General features: G+C 41.7%; 1 protein-coding gene across 1 annotated transcript; it reads right to left on the reverse strand.

Moving 5' to 3' along the window:
- Positions 1-900: 900 nt before the first annotated feature.
- On the reverse strand, positions 901-17,703 carry lsm12b (LSM12 homolog b). The gene is made up of 5 exons (XM_017484410.2): positions 17,507-17,703; positions 11,993-12,126; positions 9,265-9,374; positions 3,396-3,522; positions 901-1,690 (listed from the first exon to the last, which is right to left on the reverse strand). The coding sequence occupies exons 1-5, from the start codon at positions 17,631-17,633 to the stop codon at positions 1,598-1,600; spliced, it is 591 nt and encodes a 196-aa protein (XP_017339899.1). The 5' UTR covers positions 17,634-17,703; the 3' UTR covers positions 901-1,597.
- Positions 17,704-18,397: the final 694 nt, after the last annotated feature.

The raw sequence follows: 18,397 nt of genomic DNA on the forward strand, positions 1-18,397 counted from the left end.
TTACGGCAAACGAGAGCACTGCTGCGTCCCAAACCGTGTACTTACCTGCTATATAGACGGTAAGTACGCGGTTTGGGACGCAGCCCACGGCTTCAAGCAGTCGTCTATTTACACGTACAGCACGACAAACAATTAATGCACTTCAAACTTTCGTAAAATTCAAAATAAAAACAGCCAAAACTGTATACGGTCCCATAACGAAGACCAACTATGTCGATACGTGAAATTTTGGAGGCACGTCGGACGGCGTGGCGCGGGGACGTAACGATGTGTGACGTTAATCGATCTATGTCCTATAACATGTCACACGGGAACATGAATTCTAAAATCAACTCATGTAAACACCTTAATCACAATATTGTCTTATTCAGAATAAGGTCCATGATTTGATTACTGCTATCCATGTAAACGTAGTCATTGTGAAAAGTAACCGAACAAATCTTCTTTTTTTTTTCAGCTAAAAATGAACCAAGTCACTCAAAGAGACTCAACTACAACAACTCTTTTGCTAAAACTGAATTCATTCTGGTCAGACAACACAATCTGGTCCAATGTATAAATGTGAAGGGGGAAAAAAATCGATTTACGTTAGCATGAATCTGATACAGCAAATATAATGTATATATTCTGCTTAGCTACACAAATATCCTCTGATATCCACTGAAGGAAAGGATTGTATTTATTAACGTTTACTAAATTTCATCATGTCTCAGCACTAAGAGTGGTGTAAATCCTGTGTGATCATGTAGCTTACACACACACACACACACACACACACACACACACACACCAGAGTGAGGATACACAACTTCCGAACCTTCCTTCGGCAGGCATCATCACGCTTCGTTTCTGTTCTTTGACGCGTTTCGTTTTTTAAAAAAAGTGACAAAAATTACAACATTACAGTCAGAATTTTTGTTACTTTTATTTTAGAAAATGTCCTTTTCAAACTGTGGCATTTCAAGTCACATCTTGTTTTAAAATACAGAAAATAGACACATGTAGAACATGAAGACAGCAAAAAAGGAAAATTGGGAGAGGAAGGAAACAAAGCTAACACGCTTTTCCGACTGCTTGGATTTTTTTCCTTTTTTTTGAGAAAATGGAATCGAAGACGAAGGGGGGGGATGAAAATGAATGGAGGGAAGTAGGAAGAGGAGGGCACAGATAAAGATGGGGGGAGAGAGAGAGAGAGTGAGAGAGAGAGAGAGAGAGAGATGCTGAGTTAGTTAGGAAAACTATGCCTTGCTTAATAGATGGTATTTTAAATTATCTTTATAAAGAATTCTAATTTAGAATTAAGTCTTTCCACCCTCACATTTTTATCTGATTTTTTCCCCATGTTTTTCTGGTTTGTTTTTTAAATGATCTGGCAGACCCAGGGCCACTTGGTGACACCCCCCCCTCCCCCCCCTCCCACCTTCTGACTGTGACACTGAATGGGTGGAGGAGGAGAAGAGAGAGACAGAGAGTGAGAGAGCGAGAGAGAGAGAGAGAGAGAGAGAGAGAGGGAGGGGAGTGCCGTTCTCGCTCAGCTTTCGGGGCGCTGATGCCCACTGTGCCCTCTCTGGCCAATCCGTGCCCGCCTCCTGTCACCTCAGGATGATAACGATGACTCCTTCTGTGTTTGCTGTGCTTGTGAACGCTGCATCGACTTCTGTGTTTCCACGTCTCTAAAATGTTTCTCGACCTGCGGCGGACAGAGACGACAACGACGGTCTGTCACGTGATCCAAAGTAAACGTCATTTTAATTCTGTACACAACGTGTAACAGAAAACTCACATAATACACACCAGGTGTGCTGTTACAAGAAAATAATGAACGGCTGCCCCAAAGTAGATTGTTTTCCTTTATAAAATGGATAGCTTCGGTTCTCAAATCTGATTGGCTAAGCCACGCTTAACGCCATTGTCAAATCCTTGATATATGTACACCTGTGACCACACCATTATGATTCAGTATTAGTGGACCAGTTTTTAAAACACATTATGTTCTGTCCACACAATGCCCTAATATTTGCCTGTTATGTTGCTTAGCAACCAAAGCTTACTGTTAACACAATGTTTGTTTTATAATTGGAAGCAGGAACTACCATCAGAGCTGCTGTTCTAGATATATATCAACACCTTCTGACCAATCAGATTTGTATTCTTAAATATACTTTTACTGCGATTGCAAAATCGACATTGGCGTGATCACAAACACAACGCAACGTTTCTATCTAGAAACTCCAAGCCCGGCTCGTCATGACGCGCATGAAGCATAATCCGCTTTTGCTCCAAACACTTCGATATTTCTAATATTCATTTATAAATGAAACGGAAGAGGAGATTGTGAGTTCCGCTCATGAACCCAGATTTCTGTCCATCAGGTGCCCCACATGGGTCGTGACCCCTAGTTTGAGAACCCCTGGTGTAGGTGCTAATCTGTGTCATCATTAAGACAACTCATTATTTGCAATGTAAGGACTGAAAGGTGTTTCAGGTTGAAGATCTCTTAACCTTAATAAGTATGAGAATAATATTTATGCTCGTCGATGACATCGATAGAAAATGGGTGCCTGACCTGATGATGCGTATTGTACAGCGGGAAACACGGTCGACGATAAACACACTAGCTGGCACTTGAACAAAGCAGTGCAATGCCTAAACTCCGGTGCACGGGCGGCACTGCTCGCACACTCGCTGCATATCTCGTGTACGTTCGCATGCTTTAAAAGCGAAACCGCTAGACGGCGCGTCACAGCGAAAACATCCCTGTCCGCCATGTTTCCAAGTCGATGCGTAAAACGTTTAGCGATATCATTCACAGTTCACACTTTAATCCCTTGAAATTTCCCGCTGTCGTCATGATTGTTGTCATGATCCGGCTCTCAAATCGAAAAACTCTGACCTTATGACCTTAAGTATTAACTAATTAAGAAACCCCAGAAGGTTAGAACGCTTTCCGGAGGTTCGAATGCGACGTCGAGAGGTTTTTAAAATTCGACAACACAAGTACACGATATGACACACGGGGCTAGTTTGTTCAGTGGAAGCACATGGACAAGGAAATCTGTCTTCTTTTTTTTTCTGCATTAATTCGGCTCGTCTGAATATGATTTCGAGTCAAATTAACACGCAAAAATCCATCTTTGACATTTCTAATAGATATCTGTCAGTTAATTGAATGAAGCAAACGAGGAGATTGTGAGTTTCTTTCAAGACCCGATATGGGTTGTGACCCCTAGTTTGAGAACCATCGTGCTATTGTGTTCATCGTGCTTATGTTCACCCTGTGTGCAAATGTGAGGGCCAATTAAGTGTATAATACCAGCATCAACTTGATGGAAACATGCAAGAAATAGTCTTTAACTGAATAATACACTGTTAGGGAGGATGAAAGAGAAACTTACAATTTTGCGTATATGACTTAAAGCACTTCCCTCTTTGCCTTTGCAGTTTTCCACCTGATAGGGTGGCGAGATTACGACGTCGTCCATCACAATAATGTTCTTCTCCTGCCATTTGCAGTCTTTAATGCTGAAAGAGAGAAAGAGGGTTCAGAAACGAGTTCCATTCATATTCTATACCACTTTATCCTTTTCAGGGTCACAGGGAACCTCGAGCCTATCCCTGGGAACATGGGGCACAAGGCGGGGTACACCCTGGACAGGGTGCCAATCCATCGCAGTGCACAATCACATACACACTCACACACCCATTCACACACTACGGACACTTTAGACACGCCAATCAACCTACCATGGATGTCTTTGGACTGGGGGAGGAAACCGGCGTACCCGGAGAGAACCCCCGCAGCATGGGGAGAACATGCAAACTCCACACACACAGGGCCACAGTGGGAATCGAATCCCCGAGGAGGAGGTGTGAGGCGAACGTGCTAACCACTAAGCCACTGTGCCCCCCTTAGTATTTTAGTTGTCACACATTTTATATATTAACTAAAACAAAAACACGTGAGAACTGCCCTTGTAAACCTGATCTCCTGAAATAACAACATTACAGTGAGTTCACTTCTGTAATACAACATTGTGAACTCTTTATGCTTGTTATTCATTGTGCGTGTTTTAGTGCGTTGTTACAGAAACAGCGTATTCACATGACTTACCGTTCTACCTAGCGCATTACGTTCACGTTCACGTGTGCATTCACGTCATTTTGTGCAGAAGCAGGTTGTAATATTAAGTTAAGTTTATGGTGTGTAAATGTTAGTAGAACATATGCAATAAACTCGAGTCTCTGCGGCAGTAAAGAACACGTACGCTGGGTAGATACGTAGCTACAGAGCGTACGCTAACATTACAGCAAGTGAACAGAGCTGTGTCCATGACCTGTCGAATTCATCTCTCCAGGTAGGGATAAATTTCTTGTCCCTTTTACACTGCCCTCCACTAATATTGGCACCCTTGGTAAATGTGAGCAAAGAAAGCTGTGAAAAACTGTTTTTATTGTTTACCCTTTTGATCTTTTGTTAAAAAAAAAATCACAAAAATACTCTGCTCTCATGGATATCAAACAATTGCAAGCACAACACAGGTTTATATTAAAAAACTTGTTGAATATGTGTGTTCCATAATTATTGGCACCCTTTTTGTCAATACATTGTGCTACCTCGCTTTGCTAAGATAACAGCTCTGAGTCTTCTCCTATAACGATTGATGAGGTTGGAGAACACATGGCGAGGGATCTGAGAGCGTTCCTCCATACAGAATCTCTCCAGATCCTTCACATTTCGAGGTCAGTGCTGGTGGACTCTCCTCTTCAGTTCACCCCACAGGTTTTCTATGGGGTTCAGGTCAGGGGACTGGGATGGACATGAGAGGACCTTGATGTTGTGGTCAGTAAACCATTTTTGTGTTGATTTTGATGATGTTTTGGATCATTGTCCTGCTGGAAGAGCCAACCACGGCCCATTTTAATCTTTCTGGCAGAGGCAGTGAGCGTTTCATTTAATATCTGTTGATATTTGATAGAGTCCATGATGCCATGTATCCTAACAAAATGTCCAGGTCCTCTGGCAGAAAAACAGCCCCAAAACATTAAAGATCCTCCTCCACATTTAACCGTGGTCATGAGGTACTTTTCCATACGGCTACCTCTCTGTGTGCTCCAAAACCACCTCTGGTGTTTATTACCAAAAAGCTCTATTTTGGTTTCATCTGACCATAGAACCTGATCCCATTTGAAGTTCCAGTAGCGTCTGCAAACTGAAGACGCTCCAGTTTGTTTTTTGGATGAGAGTAGAGGCTTTCTTTTTTTAAACCCTTCCAAACAACTTGTGGTGATGTAGGTGACTGGTAAATGGTCTACACTTATATAGCACTTTTATCCAATCGCTTTACACTGTCTCTCATTCACCCATTCACACACACACACACACACACAAACACACACACACACACACACACACCAAGGGTAGCAGAGCTGCTATGCAAGGAGCTAACTTGCCATCGGGAGCAACTTGGGGTTTAGTGTCTTGCCCAAGGACACTTCGAACCGCCAACCCTACGATTAGTGGACAACCCACTCTACCACCTGAGCCACAGCCGCCCCTGTAGATGACTTCGGATTGTAGTTTTGGAGACTTTCTGACCCCAAGACGCAACTAACTTCTGCAATTCTCCAGCTGTGATCCTTGGAGATTTTTTGTCCACTTGAACCGTCCTCTTCACAGTGTGTTGAGACGATATAGACACACGTCCAATTCCAGGTTGATTCATAACATTTCCAGTGGACTGGAACTTCTTAATTATTGCCCTGATGGTGGAAATGGGCATTTTCAATGCATGTGCTATTCTCTTATAGACACTTCCCATTGTGTGAAGCTCAACAACCTTTTGCCACACATCACAGCTATATCCCTGGGTCTTTGTTATACCCATTGTTATGAATGACTACAAGAATTTGGCCTGATGTGTTACCTCATATTTATACCCCTGTGAAACAGGAAGTCATGGTTGAACAATTTCCTGTTCCTAGTCACCCAGGTGTACTAAAAAAAAATATTAAATATCAATGGGAATATACTTCCAATATATTTCTCATATGAATTCATAGGTTGCTAATAATTGTGGCACACACATTTATCAAAGATATATATTTTTGATAAACCTGTATTGTGTTTGCAATTGTTTGATATCCATGAGAGCAGAATATTTTGGTGAATTTTTTTAAACAAAAGATCAAAAGGTTAAACAATACACACTATTTTTCTTCTTTGCTCATATTTACTAAGGGTGCCAATATTAGTGGAGGGCACTGTATTTTCATAATCTGTGTTCGATTCCATGGTCGTCTTCTTTGTTGAGTTTGATGCTTTACCAGGCGCTTGACCGCATTGCGGAGGCTTGAGAAACATTGCTTTTTCGGAAATGGAAACGACGTGCTTCGCTGCTGTTGTCTGAGGTAAAGTCTAATCGAATTCTGATTGGTCAAGCTTGTTTTTAAGCAACTGCCTGTTTAAAGCTCCACTTTCTTGGTTTACGCTGTATGCGTTAGCCTAGGCGCTCGAATATTTTCAGCAGCAGAACATGAACTTGCTTATAACGGACTGTATCACAAAGGTTATATCACACGCGATTATTATTATTATTACTTTGTTGTTGACATTTTCAGGCTCCTTGTCCAGTAGGGCAAGTAAATTTCTCTTTCACTTGCCCGTCCACAAAATTCACTTGTCTTGGACTAGTGTTAACGTCGAGTTCCGAGTCTGATTGATCTCGTGTGTATAAGATGTGTTTGGGTGAGTTAATTAACCCGCTAGTAAAGCGCTTCAGTTTCCCTTCAACAAAACAGACTTCACGTAAAAACTAATTAATGTTCCCGCTTACACAATCGCACTATTTGAGCATGTAGTATTAGCACATTTGTATAAGGGATTTATTTATTTATAATCGCACTATCCCGTGTCACCCAGATGAGGAGGAGTTCCGTTTTGAGTCTGGTCTCTCCTATCGTCTCAGGGAGTTTTTCTTCACCACCGTCACCTCTGGCTTGCTCATTCGGGATACATTTGAAATCTATATACTGGATTTATATATTTCTTTAAGGCTGCTTGGGGACAACGTCCGTTGGTAAACGCGCTATACAAATAAAACTGAATTGAATATAATTGAGTTTACCGCTGTTCAGCTCACGCAGCTTAAGCGGATCAATCCCCGACATTATGGAAGAACTATTCTTTCTAGATTGTTCTTCTTCAAAAACATTTTTAGTGCATTATATCTTGCATCATTTTTTCAACAGAATGTTTTAATTGAAATACTTGCTACACACCTTACATTTGAATGCATACAGTTTTGAATGATTGTGTTTTTAAGGATGTGCGCTACGACTAATTTGACTGACGTTTAATCAGAAGTTTTGGAATAAACTTAATCGATTATTCTAGAAGTAAGAAACACCCAGAAGACAGTCAAAAAAAAATAAAAATAAAAAACTGTGTGTGTCTGTGTGTATGATCCATCTGAAATGCTTAATCTATGAATCAAACAGTCAAATCAAATTAAATGTCCAACAAGCCGTTGTTATTGCTACATACTCTGTGTTCTCCATAGTCTCCTTCATATTCGCGAGCATGTTCTGATGCGCCAGCTCCGACCTTGACGTGATCATTTTCCGCCCTGGTATTGTGTATTCAGGCTCGACGAAGTCCATACATTTTTTCGGGAGCCTTTTCCCCTCAACAAAACCGAGTGGCAGCATGTCTCTTGTTTTCATCTCTAAGGTAAGCTCGGTTATTTTTTTCTCCAGGATCACGGCGACAGGGAGCACAAGTGAACGGCGACGTGGGCATCTGCTTGCTTCGTCTAGTCTCTCCCATGCCAACACCTACGTGCCTGAGCTGAATACGGTTACGCACGGCTCCGGTGGAATTATTATATGCCAGTTTAACATGACATCGCTTAGAAAAAACGGAAACGTCGAAATACTCGCACGAGCTTGCCCGTCTTTCGAGTGGTCATTTCTGAACCCGTCGCGACTGACCCGAAGAAAATGCATGCGTGATGTATATAAAAAATTAAAGGAAAATAAAAACAAGATTTCGTTTCCACTCCAGATACTTTTAATACATAAAACGTCCTGTTATTTCAAAAGTTTTAAAATGTAACATTAAAATAACTAATTTGAATGATAAAAGCTTGTGTATTCCCCCACTAGTGTGTAATCGACTATTGTTTTCAATGTCCACTAGTAGCAGCTGTACCATTTAATCAACTAGCCTCGCACATCCCTAGCAGTTTTATCTTAAATTGAATGGATATTCGAAGTCTAACGTGACTAGAGCAGATGCACAGAAGCAGCACGAATGGCTAAAGTGTTAATTAATATTTCAGGACTTTCCCCCTCGTACCAGGCACGGTGTGCAAAACCTTCAGTGCATTTCTGTTCATGTCTTGTTTCCACCGGTGTCCTGTCATTGGCTGTCTCAGTCACGTGACACGTTTTCATTTTCTCTTTACTTTTCACTCACCACAGACACAAGGGTGTAAATATACAAACTAATTAATGTTCAGTGTCTTGCTGAGAATTTAGTTAGTCTAGAAGTTATTGATCTAGTTTGTGTATTTTGTGCCTGTTTATACATTTTGATTCACGGTTTGGATTTGTCTGCCTGTCGCCCAAATAACACGCATCTGTATCCGTCTCTACTCGCCGAACATGACGTAGTGACATGCATTCTTATGTAAACACGACGGGAGGTCAGGACCATACATCGTACGAGAAGACGATAACGTAATTATCGTGACAGGACTATTTAACTGTTATGAATTTTCCTTCATATCAGTGAATATATGACAGTTTATCATGTTGCCCACTGTAATAATGCCGACATTAATTAGAAAAGCAGCACATATTAGTACCGGTTGCTCACAGTGGCTCGTGGTTGAACTCCAACGTCATTAACTCTACAAGACCCAACAAATAACTCTGAAACCTACACTTTATTTTCATTTATTCATTCGCCTTACTTATTGTACATCAATATGAACGTTGACAATTTGAACATGAGTATCTACAGAACACACCCTGAATATAACGATCACCTTGCAGATGTAAAGATGAAACAACCATTGTACCAGACACTAAAAGCGAGCCTTAACACCCACAGCTTACACACACACACACACACACGTCACTAAACATACATCCACTATAGTGTCATGTCACACACACACACGCACGCACGCACGCAGGTAGGTAGGCAGGTAGGTAGGTATGGCTGATGAGAAGGCTGCGTGCGTGTGTGCGTGGTCTTACGTTTTATGTATAGTCTGGAATAGTTGCTGGCCCTCGATTGAAACCCCAGCGCTGATTGCATAGGCTTGGGACAACTTGTCTTCCTTTTCCGTCCTTGCCCGATTGGCAAGCTGTGGGAGAAAAATAAAACACAAACAATCGCCATCAGTCATGAAAAGAAAATCACGTACCAAACATGCGCTTCACGTAAACGTAGCGCAGTAACTAACTGTCAGCCAAGGAAGACTCCATCATACTAAATTTCCCATCATGCTGCATAAACAAATGGGCGGAGGGGTTTTTAATGCATTATGACTAAAGTACATCGGTTTAGTGTCAGTAAATCATTTACTAGCATGTGCGTGAATGTTACATATGATGCTAATCAACATTAGCAATCATCACACAGTTAAGCTGAATGCCAAATAGGTTACTCCTCGTATCTTTAGCTTTCTACGCAACAACCATTTGGGATTAAAATATTCTTAAATTTTTTTTTTCTTTCTTTTTTTTTTTTTTTAAATACACATTTCGAGAACAGAGACAAATGTAACGGCGTAAAAGTACATTTTTTCCCCTCTGCATTTAAAATGAAGAAGAACCATGATCATTAAACAATGCATTTAAAAGTTACTTAAGCCAATGCTCTAGACGTTTTTACACAAAAACTGGATTGAGCTGGTCGTCCTGTTTAATCTCGCCAAAGCAGAGATGTGAATAAACACACAGAGATGTGTTTCTCCTCAGTTACATTGTCACTCCTCGCTGTTTACTCATCACTTGGTCAAGCAGAGCTCGTTTATTTTCAGTTTAATAGATAACTAGTGTTTGCCTCTTAGGGTGTTTTCAGACCTGTAGCTCTGTGCTTCGGTCCGACACGGGGACCTAAATCGTTAGTGTTGTATTTGCTCCTTGGCTCGGTTCGCTTTCACAAGGCAACGTTTCGAAGCGTACCAAAATGTGTTTCAAGTCACATCTGAGTAAACTGTCCTCTCATTGGTCAGAGTGCGCCTGTTTATGTTCCGGGGTTTGGCTCATAGCGGTCATCCATCAAGATGGATAGACAGCAGCTCCGCAAGCTTAGTGTGGCTTTCTTTTTAGCTGTTATTAGAATTTATCTATGTTACACAGAGAGACTAAAGCCCATCTCATTGGGACGCGCACTAAACACCTTGTAAACAGCCATGTTTTTATGCGTTTTTGAAAGTTATGTTCGTCAGAACAAATTTCAACGGTCTTTGGTCCAAGTTAAACCGTGATTCATGTTGCGAGCCATTAGCAAAACAAACACGCTTTTTTACTTCACGCCATTCCCATCATGCATTGCTATACAGGTTGGTCCGTTGAGTCAGATTACTTTCTCACCACAAGCGAACCGCTCCGGAGTTCGTCTCGGACCGATCGCTTCGGCGTGAAGCTGAATGCGAATGCCGTGTTCATACATGTCTAAACAAACCAAACCAAGGGATAAAATGGGCCAGGTTCCGAAACGAACACTCCAAACGAGCCAGGTGTGAAAACGCCCTTAGTGTGTGCGCATACTCTAATGACATGCTCAACATGCACATGGCTATGATACAGTCATACAATCATGTTACAAAATGCGATTCATCACACATCTCTGTAGCACACAGGAGAAAAGACAAGCAGAGCCAAACAGTACGTATTTATTCACGTACATTAAATCCCATTGTATAATGTAGTTGCACAGAAAGTGAAAAAAATGCTGTTTTCCATTAATTTAAAATGAAGTGACAAAACTACACCTCGCTCCTCGTTTAGCTAAACGTATGCTAACTGCGATCATGATTTCAATATTGCACAGAATCATTTTAGGAATCATTACGCAGAAGCGTTTTCATTATTAAAAGGTGCTGCTTTTGTTTAAGCCAGGTTTGTTGAGGATGAAGTGCAGGGTTGCTGACGTCTCAGTGTGCCATCACACCTGTGATGCTGTCTGCCTCTACCTGTCTGATCACACCGATGTCAGCTTGCTCTGTGATTATCATGTACACCGTCTGTCACATACTGTGCAATCCAAAGTACCAAACTGACAGGTCACGATCTCTAGGCGCTCTAGTGTCTGTTTTTAACCACTACGAGTTTTCTCATCGATCACGCCATAGCAGACAGGATCACACACGACTCTGAAAGAGCCGCGAGTTAAAATGATCAGCGATGCTATATTAAGTCACCAACGGGAACAAAATCCTAACAACGCAGGATTATTGTGAGAGAATGTCACATAATCTGATGTGAACCTCATATAAATATGACATTCTGTCACAGATGCCATCGTTTCAGTTAATATTTGCTGCTTTGTGTCTAACAGGGTCTTCTGAGCCGGCTGGATGTACAGTCAACACTCTCAACGCTCCTCGTTTCATATGTGGCTACGTTTAAATGCTCATCGCTTTTTGTCAATGGTACAAATGCTATTCTGCTACACGATCACACACGAACATTCTACTCGGATGGGATGAGATTTCCGAACACGTGTCTGTGTAATAGCGTTGGAATAAGGAGGCCGTCTGTAACGATTATGCATCTCTTCAGGCTGTATAAAATCACATGCGGGTGAAGATATCTGTACGAAGGACATGTGGTCTCCACACTAAAACCTCTTTGCGTACACCTCATCTCGACACAAATCGATTGCTTTGACCTTTATAATAAGCGCTTATTTGGAGTCTGGTCCTAAATGGGACAAAAAAAAAAAACGTCACAGAGGACAGGTCTCTGTACTTACCTTGCTGACATTCAAAGATGCTAGAGGTGGAGGGGTCTCGGTGCGGTCGTTAATGGTTTCTACGTCAGAAACGTAGGCTAAGTTGATCAGAATGATGTCGCTGAGGTTGGGCTTGCCGCTGGAGGAAGCACATTCTGTCAGGAGGGTTAAGGAAAAAAATACACGCAGCTTGGGCTTCAGAAAACATCTGAAACTCTAACGCTTAGGAATATCGTTCATGTGGTGCTTTGGTGAGATTTATTTATTTATTTATTTAACTTCTATACTATGCAGTGTAAATCTTAAACAACAGACACAAGGGCCTGATTAAGTCAAAACACGTAAAGTGAGAAGTGTGTAAACAAGGAAAAACAGATGAAGAAGGCATACTGAGGATCACGGCCATCTGGAATACTGAGCAATCGTGAGGGGACATGGAGACAAATATTAGCCCAGACTTGAACATTTCCCAAAGAGAATGCACTGCTGACAGATCCATTTAGTCAAACGCTAACTTGGCCACAGCTAGAAAAGCTGTCTGGCTGCATGATAAATGTGTTCATCTGGACAGCTACGTCTGCAGAAAGACTTGAGACAGAAGCCAAGAGGAACTATGCTTCTCTTCCAACATTTACAACGTGAGGCAGAACTCAATCCTAGCTCAGTACAGCAGAGCAAGCGAAGTTGTTTTGATCAAGGCTCTTACACAGTGGCTCTCTACAGCATCCCGACTCACAACCTTCCAGTCACTAGCGCAGATCCTTAAAGGAATATCACTAGTCCCTATCCAACATCAGCTCTAGGATAATGTGCAATTAGGACCGAGAGCACCTTCTACGTGTTTCTAATGCCGAGAAAAGACACAAAAGATCCGTTAACCTGAAACTCGCACGTATCGAAAGTGTAAGGGAAGTCATGTAAAGTATAATAAAATCATACAACACATTTATAACTACAATAAAAGTAAAGTCAGAGACACTGGGGAATTTTACCAAACGTAACCAGGTCTCATGTCTTGTGGAAACCATGAAGCGGTGTTCCGCTCAAAGTGTGTGAATGTGTCTGCGCTGAGTTTTTAACTGACCATTCGTATTAGTAATATTTAGGGTTTCTGATCGGAAGGTCGGGGGTTCAAGCTTCAGCACTACCAGGCTGCCACTGTTGGGCCCCCGAGCAAGGCTCTTAACCCTCTCTGCTCTGTATCACAGCTGACCCTGCGCTCTGACTCTAACCTCCTAACAAGCTGAGACATGCGAAGAAAAGGTTTTCACTATGCTGTAATGTATACATGACCGATAAAAGCTCCTTCAATACACAGTAAGCGTCAGATTTGACACGTCTTTGTAGGCCTATTTAAATCTTTTCCTCTTTTGGTCAAATTTTCCGGCCCGTTTTCTCCTTCAGCATAAAATGTTCAGTGTTCAATCATATTCCAGCATTCCTACTATAGTACATTGACGTGAACTATGCACTTGTCTGTTAGCTACGCCCACACATGCATTAATAAACTCAAAATATTCTACGGTTACATTGACAGAAATCAAGGGTGACATTCTTACACACGGGAAAACCGAGTGGTCACGAGAACGTCGGCCAAGACGTTACTAATGAGAGGTGAAGGGAAAGGGGCGGAGTTTTCAGGGTGTCTGTTAATATCAAAAGACACCTGCACAACTGTCAGTCATTCCACACTAATGATTGCTGATTAGCTCATCTGCTGGTTTATATGGTGTGGGGGACAGAAGACAGCTCTTCTAGAGTACTGTCAGTACTAACTCAAACCAGAGATGTTCAAACACAGAGCTGCTACGCAAAAAGCGTGCAAGCTGGCTTGTGGCTACGTAGCATTTAGTCTTTCTACACACACTTGGTTGGGCTTGGTCTGTTTACCCTTTTCCCTGAGTCTCCATATTTCTGAGCGGTGAATATGAGTTTTGGGGAATATGGTTGCGTCCCTGCATACACGCCCAATGCTTTGCTTTCTCATTTCTTTAATTTACATGTAGTGTGAAACGAAACCAAACGGCAAACAAACCAAAAATATCAAATTCAACAAACAGACTAATAGGTGTGAAAACACATTTAACACACTATAAACTGAGCCCTGAGAGGAACTACGCAACACACACAATGTACAGTGTTCGTACAGAATATGAATCTACACTTAAGGCTAAACATGATCATGTACGACAAGTCTGTTCTATAACGGTCAGAATACAGCAGTCTGTTAAGATCACAATCACACTGTATGAGAATCTCAAAGAAATTCTCTCTTCATCTTGGTTAAATGCTGTAACACACTGTGAATGTGCGAGTTCATGTGGGATTATACGATCAAGATCCTCCAACAGACCTGGGATTAAACGACATTACTAGTTTCTGTATAAGTTATCAATCAGGTGCAGAAAATCTTGCCGTGAACAAACATTTTTCAAAGTGAGCTTGAGGTAAAGACATTTCTCTGTCCATTTGCATGTTTTGTTTACGTTTCACCATCGCCACTTCCGTATCAGCCTACAGGGCGGTCAGGGGATGAACAAACGACTCGATCCTGAAGACTCGGATCGGGAGGTGAAGAAACAGACTGCGTATCCTGAAGACCTAATGCTAAGCTATTAATGAATCACTTCTGTTTCTCATAATTCGGCCTTGGCTGCATAGCCTATAGCTTCTTTCCTATTCCAAATGTGATCATTTGCGTAAGTACTAGATGTGCTGGGGAATTTAACATGTAACATCTTAATTATATTCTGCTGAAATGAACGAAATGACTCGGAAAAAAGATTCGTTCATTTTGCGGAGAGATTCAAAGAGCCGAGTCAGTAAAATCATCCGAACTTCCCATCACTCTAGTGTCGTAGGAAATAATCCACACCGGGGTGGCGTAATGTAGCTTTTAAATCTTCTAGATGTATTCTACCTGTATGTAGGCTGCCTACCCAAAATATTTTGCAATCCCCTCCCTAAATCATCTTATAGCAACCTCTATCTGTGCAGGGGATGCGCTGCACTGGAAACCCTTTATCTGCGTGATCCATTTTCATTATTTTACCATACACAACAGACAGAAAAACATGGCATTGCTGACCAGAACTAAACCAACCCATCTCTGGTTAAGCAGCACTGCAGACTCCCCTGCTAGCTCGATTTATTATTTTTATACTCAATGCGCCGCCTCTCAAAGCCACTCTCTCTTATAATGACAACGTGACAAATACTGACCTTATTTTGCAACGAGGAAGATCGTAGTAATGTATTTCAAAGCTGTCGCTAATCTCAGTAATAGTTCACATGCACTTTAATTTACGCCGATTTCACTCGAGCATTGCAGCCGGTGAAAAGCACAAACGTATGACTGCTTCATGCGGCAACTGCATTACGACAACTTGCACTACCGGTCCTGGCCTAGAGTCAGAACACAGCAGTAAAGCAGGTCTTCTGGTGTGAAGGACGACAACAACACTTGGACAATCTCTCGCCACAATTAGCACCCATGTACAAATCCTCATACGCTATAAAGGCTAGAATTACACAAACGCGGGCACTTTCTAACCTGCACTTGTCTCCGTCTCTTCCGTTTTTTTCTTCAACTGCCTTGAGAATCAACGGCCCTGGGTCACTGTTGCCACCTTGTGGAACAACTAAGTAGTGCAAAAGAATTAAATGCGCATGAGTGACGGTACGCGTGTAATCCGACAACGAAATTAATGTACGCGTTTTTTTTAAAAAAAAGGAAGCACACTTCCTACTTAAAAAAACACTTCAAAGTTTTTGCTAGTTATTACAGCACCTCTGTGAACCCTGAACTATTAATGTTAAATATGATGACGGTAAACGATGCTGTCGATAAGTTACTACAAAACACAACCTATAATATAAACTAGTCCACCGAAAAAAAAACTACGCACAGACTGAGTCCGTTGTAACACAGAAAATAAGCGGGATCAGAGATTTAATGGAAAGGTCGGTCTCAAAAATATTCTCCATACATACAGGGGGGAAATTAACACTTTTTAGCAAAATGTTTCCTAAAATTTCTCATACTTGTGTTTTTATTTATTATTATTTTTTTTTTAAAAGCTAGCCTTTACGAAAGTCTCGATTTACTTGAAATACTTCTCATGGCTGGATCGGAAAGCTATCGCAAGGCAGTGATGGACTTCAACAGGAAACAATGCAATCACATCACACACTGTTGCCAAACTTCTTAATTTAAAAAGAAAATTTAAAAAAAAAGACTGGGAGTCTACATGGTGCCGGCAAACATAGATACGGGGACCTTCACCACGCCGCGTACGGGGACCTTCGTAATAATTCCTTTCATTTTCACCACTGTTTTTTTTTTTTTTTTTAAAAACAGGCGACTAATACTGAAACTTGGGACAAGGTTAGGAAAATTTTTACTCCATAACACGCTAATAAAGAATTTTTTAAAGGATGTGTGATTTTTATCTGTGCGATGGGAAGAAAATAAGACAAACCCACTGCGTTCGTTGTTACGTTTCTTACAGAAAAGCAGCTCTGACTGACTGTCTGACTGAAGGCTCGTGTATCAGTGTTTCTCCTCAGACAGACCGTCAATAAAAAGTATACATCAATTCATAAATAAAGTATGACATATTTCATCAATGACTCACAAAAGCCACCCAACTTGCCAAGTCACACTTCTCAGCATTCATTAAAAAAAGTCTGAGAGGAAGCCAGAAAAGCCAGCTCCACACAGCAGACCTTCAGGAACCTCCACAACCTTAAAGCCACGGACTGTGTCGAGAACCTGTGACAAACCTCTCTCTCTCTACAGCTAGTTATTTCTGTGTGTAATTTCAATCACAACAATACTCAACACTCTGCATGTCAATTACAAAATCACAGCAGTGGATACAGACAGGTGAAGACCACCACCATCAGCTCGCTAAACGGCTAACGCTGGCTCAATCAACACAAGAATAATAATAATAATCCTGGAGTAAACATTCCACACAAAGGAAATATAAAACACACACACACACACACACACACACACACACACACACACACACACACACACACACACCTCGGCACATATACTACATTTGGACAGAGTGTTTATGAGAAAAGGTGTGTGAGCTGTGTGAGAGAGAGCTTCTGTGATGCACTAACGCTAACTTGGCTAGTTGATGTAGCAAGCGGAGGTAAAGCGGCTAAGCTAGCTGGGATTATTAACATGTCAAAAACAAACAGGAGTCGCAATGAAACCGGGAAAGTAAACACGACCGTGGACGACATGTAAGTTTGAGGAGATGGAATTAAAAACAACATTAACAAACAACGAGTTAAAAATAAAAAATAAAAACCAAGCGGAAATACACGGAAAATCTGTTCTGAATGAGCACAGAAAGTGTAAAGTGTGCCGCTAACAGCGCACATAAACACGCCGGAACACTAGCCTGGTGCGCTAACAGCTAACCGCTAACAGCTATAGCAGGCCCCGGACAAACCGCCGCACGAGCCACGGGGGGCAGCGTCCCGGAAACCGCGAGCGTGTGAAAAGGATACTCAAAGTTAACATCTTGGTCTGGTAGTCGAAGGCCACGACTTCTCCTTGCAAACGCTGGCCCAGGCAGGTGAGGCAAGAGACATGGCTCCCAACGCTGAAATACTCCCCCGGTCCAGGAGCCGCCATCTTCTCCGCCAGGGAAACCGGAGCGCCAGATTTACGTAAACGCACGCGACAGCGTGACTCCGCTCAGGAAACTGGGCGTGGCCACGTGACGCGCAAGTACAAAGGGCTGCGTTCTGCGACTCCTTCTTTTTTGTTTTAAATGGCAGTTGGCAAACCACTAAAGGTGCATTATCGCCACCTACTGGACTGGAGTGTGGGCAGTAGATTGGCAGGAAAAAAATTAATAAAATAAATACAAAAAATTAATAGTACAAAATAATAATAGTGATAATAATAATACTAAAATTAAATAAAAAAAAACACTAATAATACCAAAACGATACTGCATACATAAAAGAAAATAAAGAGATAAATAGTAATATACTAGTTATTCGTACTATAGATTACTAAATTCTCTCACTTATACCAGTACTTTTTAAATAGTTCATTAAGGGGCGGTGCATTTCCCCGAATGTTTTCCCCAGGAAGTTCTCTAGTGTCATGTTTTGTTTTCCAATCTGCATCTCTAGCTCAGCTCTTTCCTCCTCATACCTTTTGCAGTCTAACAGAATATGTTTCACTGTCTCTTGTGTACTGCAGTGTGTGCAGAGTCCAGTGGGGCGTTTTGCGTCCTGCAGCTGCGCATTAGCGTCAGTCTTATAGTGGAGCACTGTTGTATTTGCACATGCTGTCTAGTAGGGCAGTATGCAGGGTGCTGAAGCAGCCAAACCATTCAGGAATCTCAAAACACACTAGAGCAGGGGTTCTTCAAACTCATTTTTAAC

Source organism: Ictalurus punctatus, chromosome 13 (genome assembly GCF_001660625.3).
Source record: "Ictalurus punctatus breed USDA103 chromosome 13, Coco_2.0, whole genome shotgun sequence".
Classification (NCBI taxonomy): domain Eukaryota; kingdom Metazoa; phylum Chordata; class Actinopteri; order Siluriformes; family Ictaluridae; genus Ictalurus; species Ictalurus punctatus.

Bases quoted from the DNA above. Each gene is read 5' to 3' on its own strand.
- lsm12b (XM_017484410.2), bottom strand. From the start codon at position 17,633: ATGGCGGCTCCTGGACCGGGGGAGTATTTCAGCGTTGGGAGCCATGTC. The intron at 12,127-17,506 runs GTATCCTTTTCA...CCCTCCTGACAG, and splicing joins GACCAAGATGTTAACTTTGA to AATGTGCTTCCTCCAGCGGC. The intron at 9,375-11,992 runs GTAAGTACAGAG...TTTCTCCCACAG, and splicing joins CATCTTTGAATGTCAGCAAG to CTTGCCAATCGGGCAAGGAC.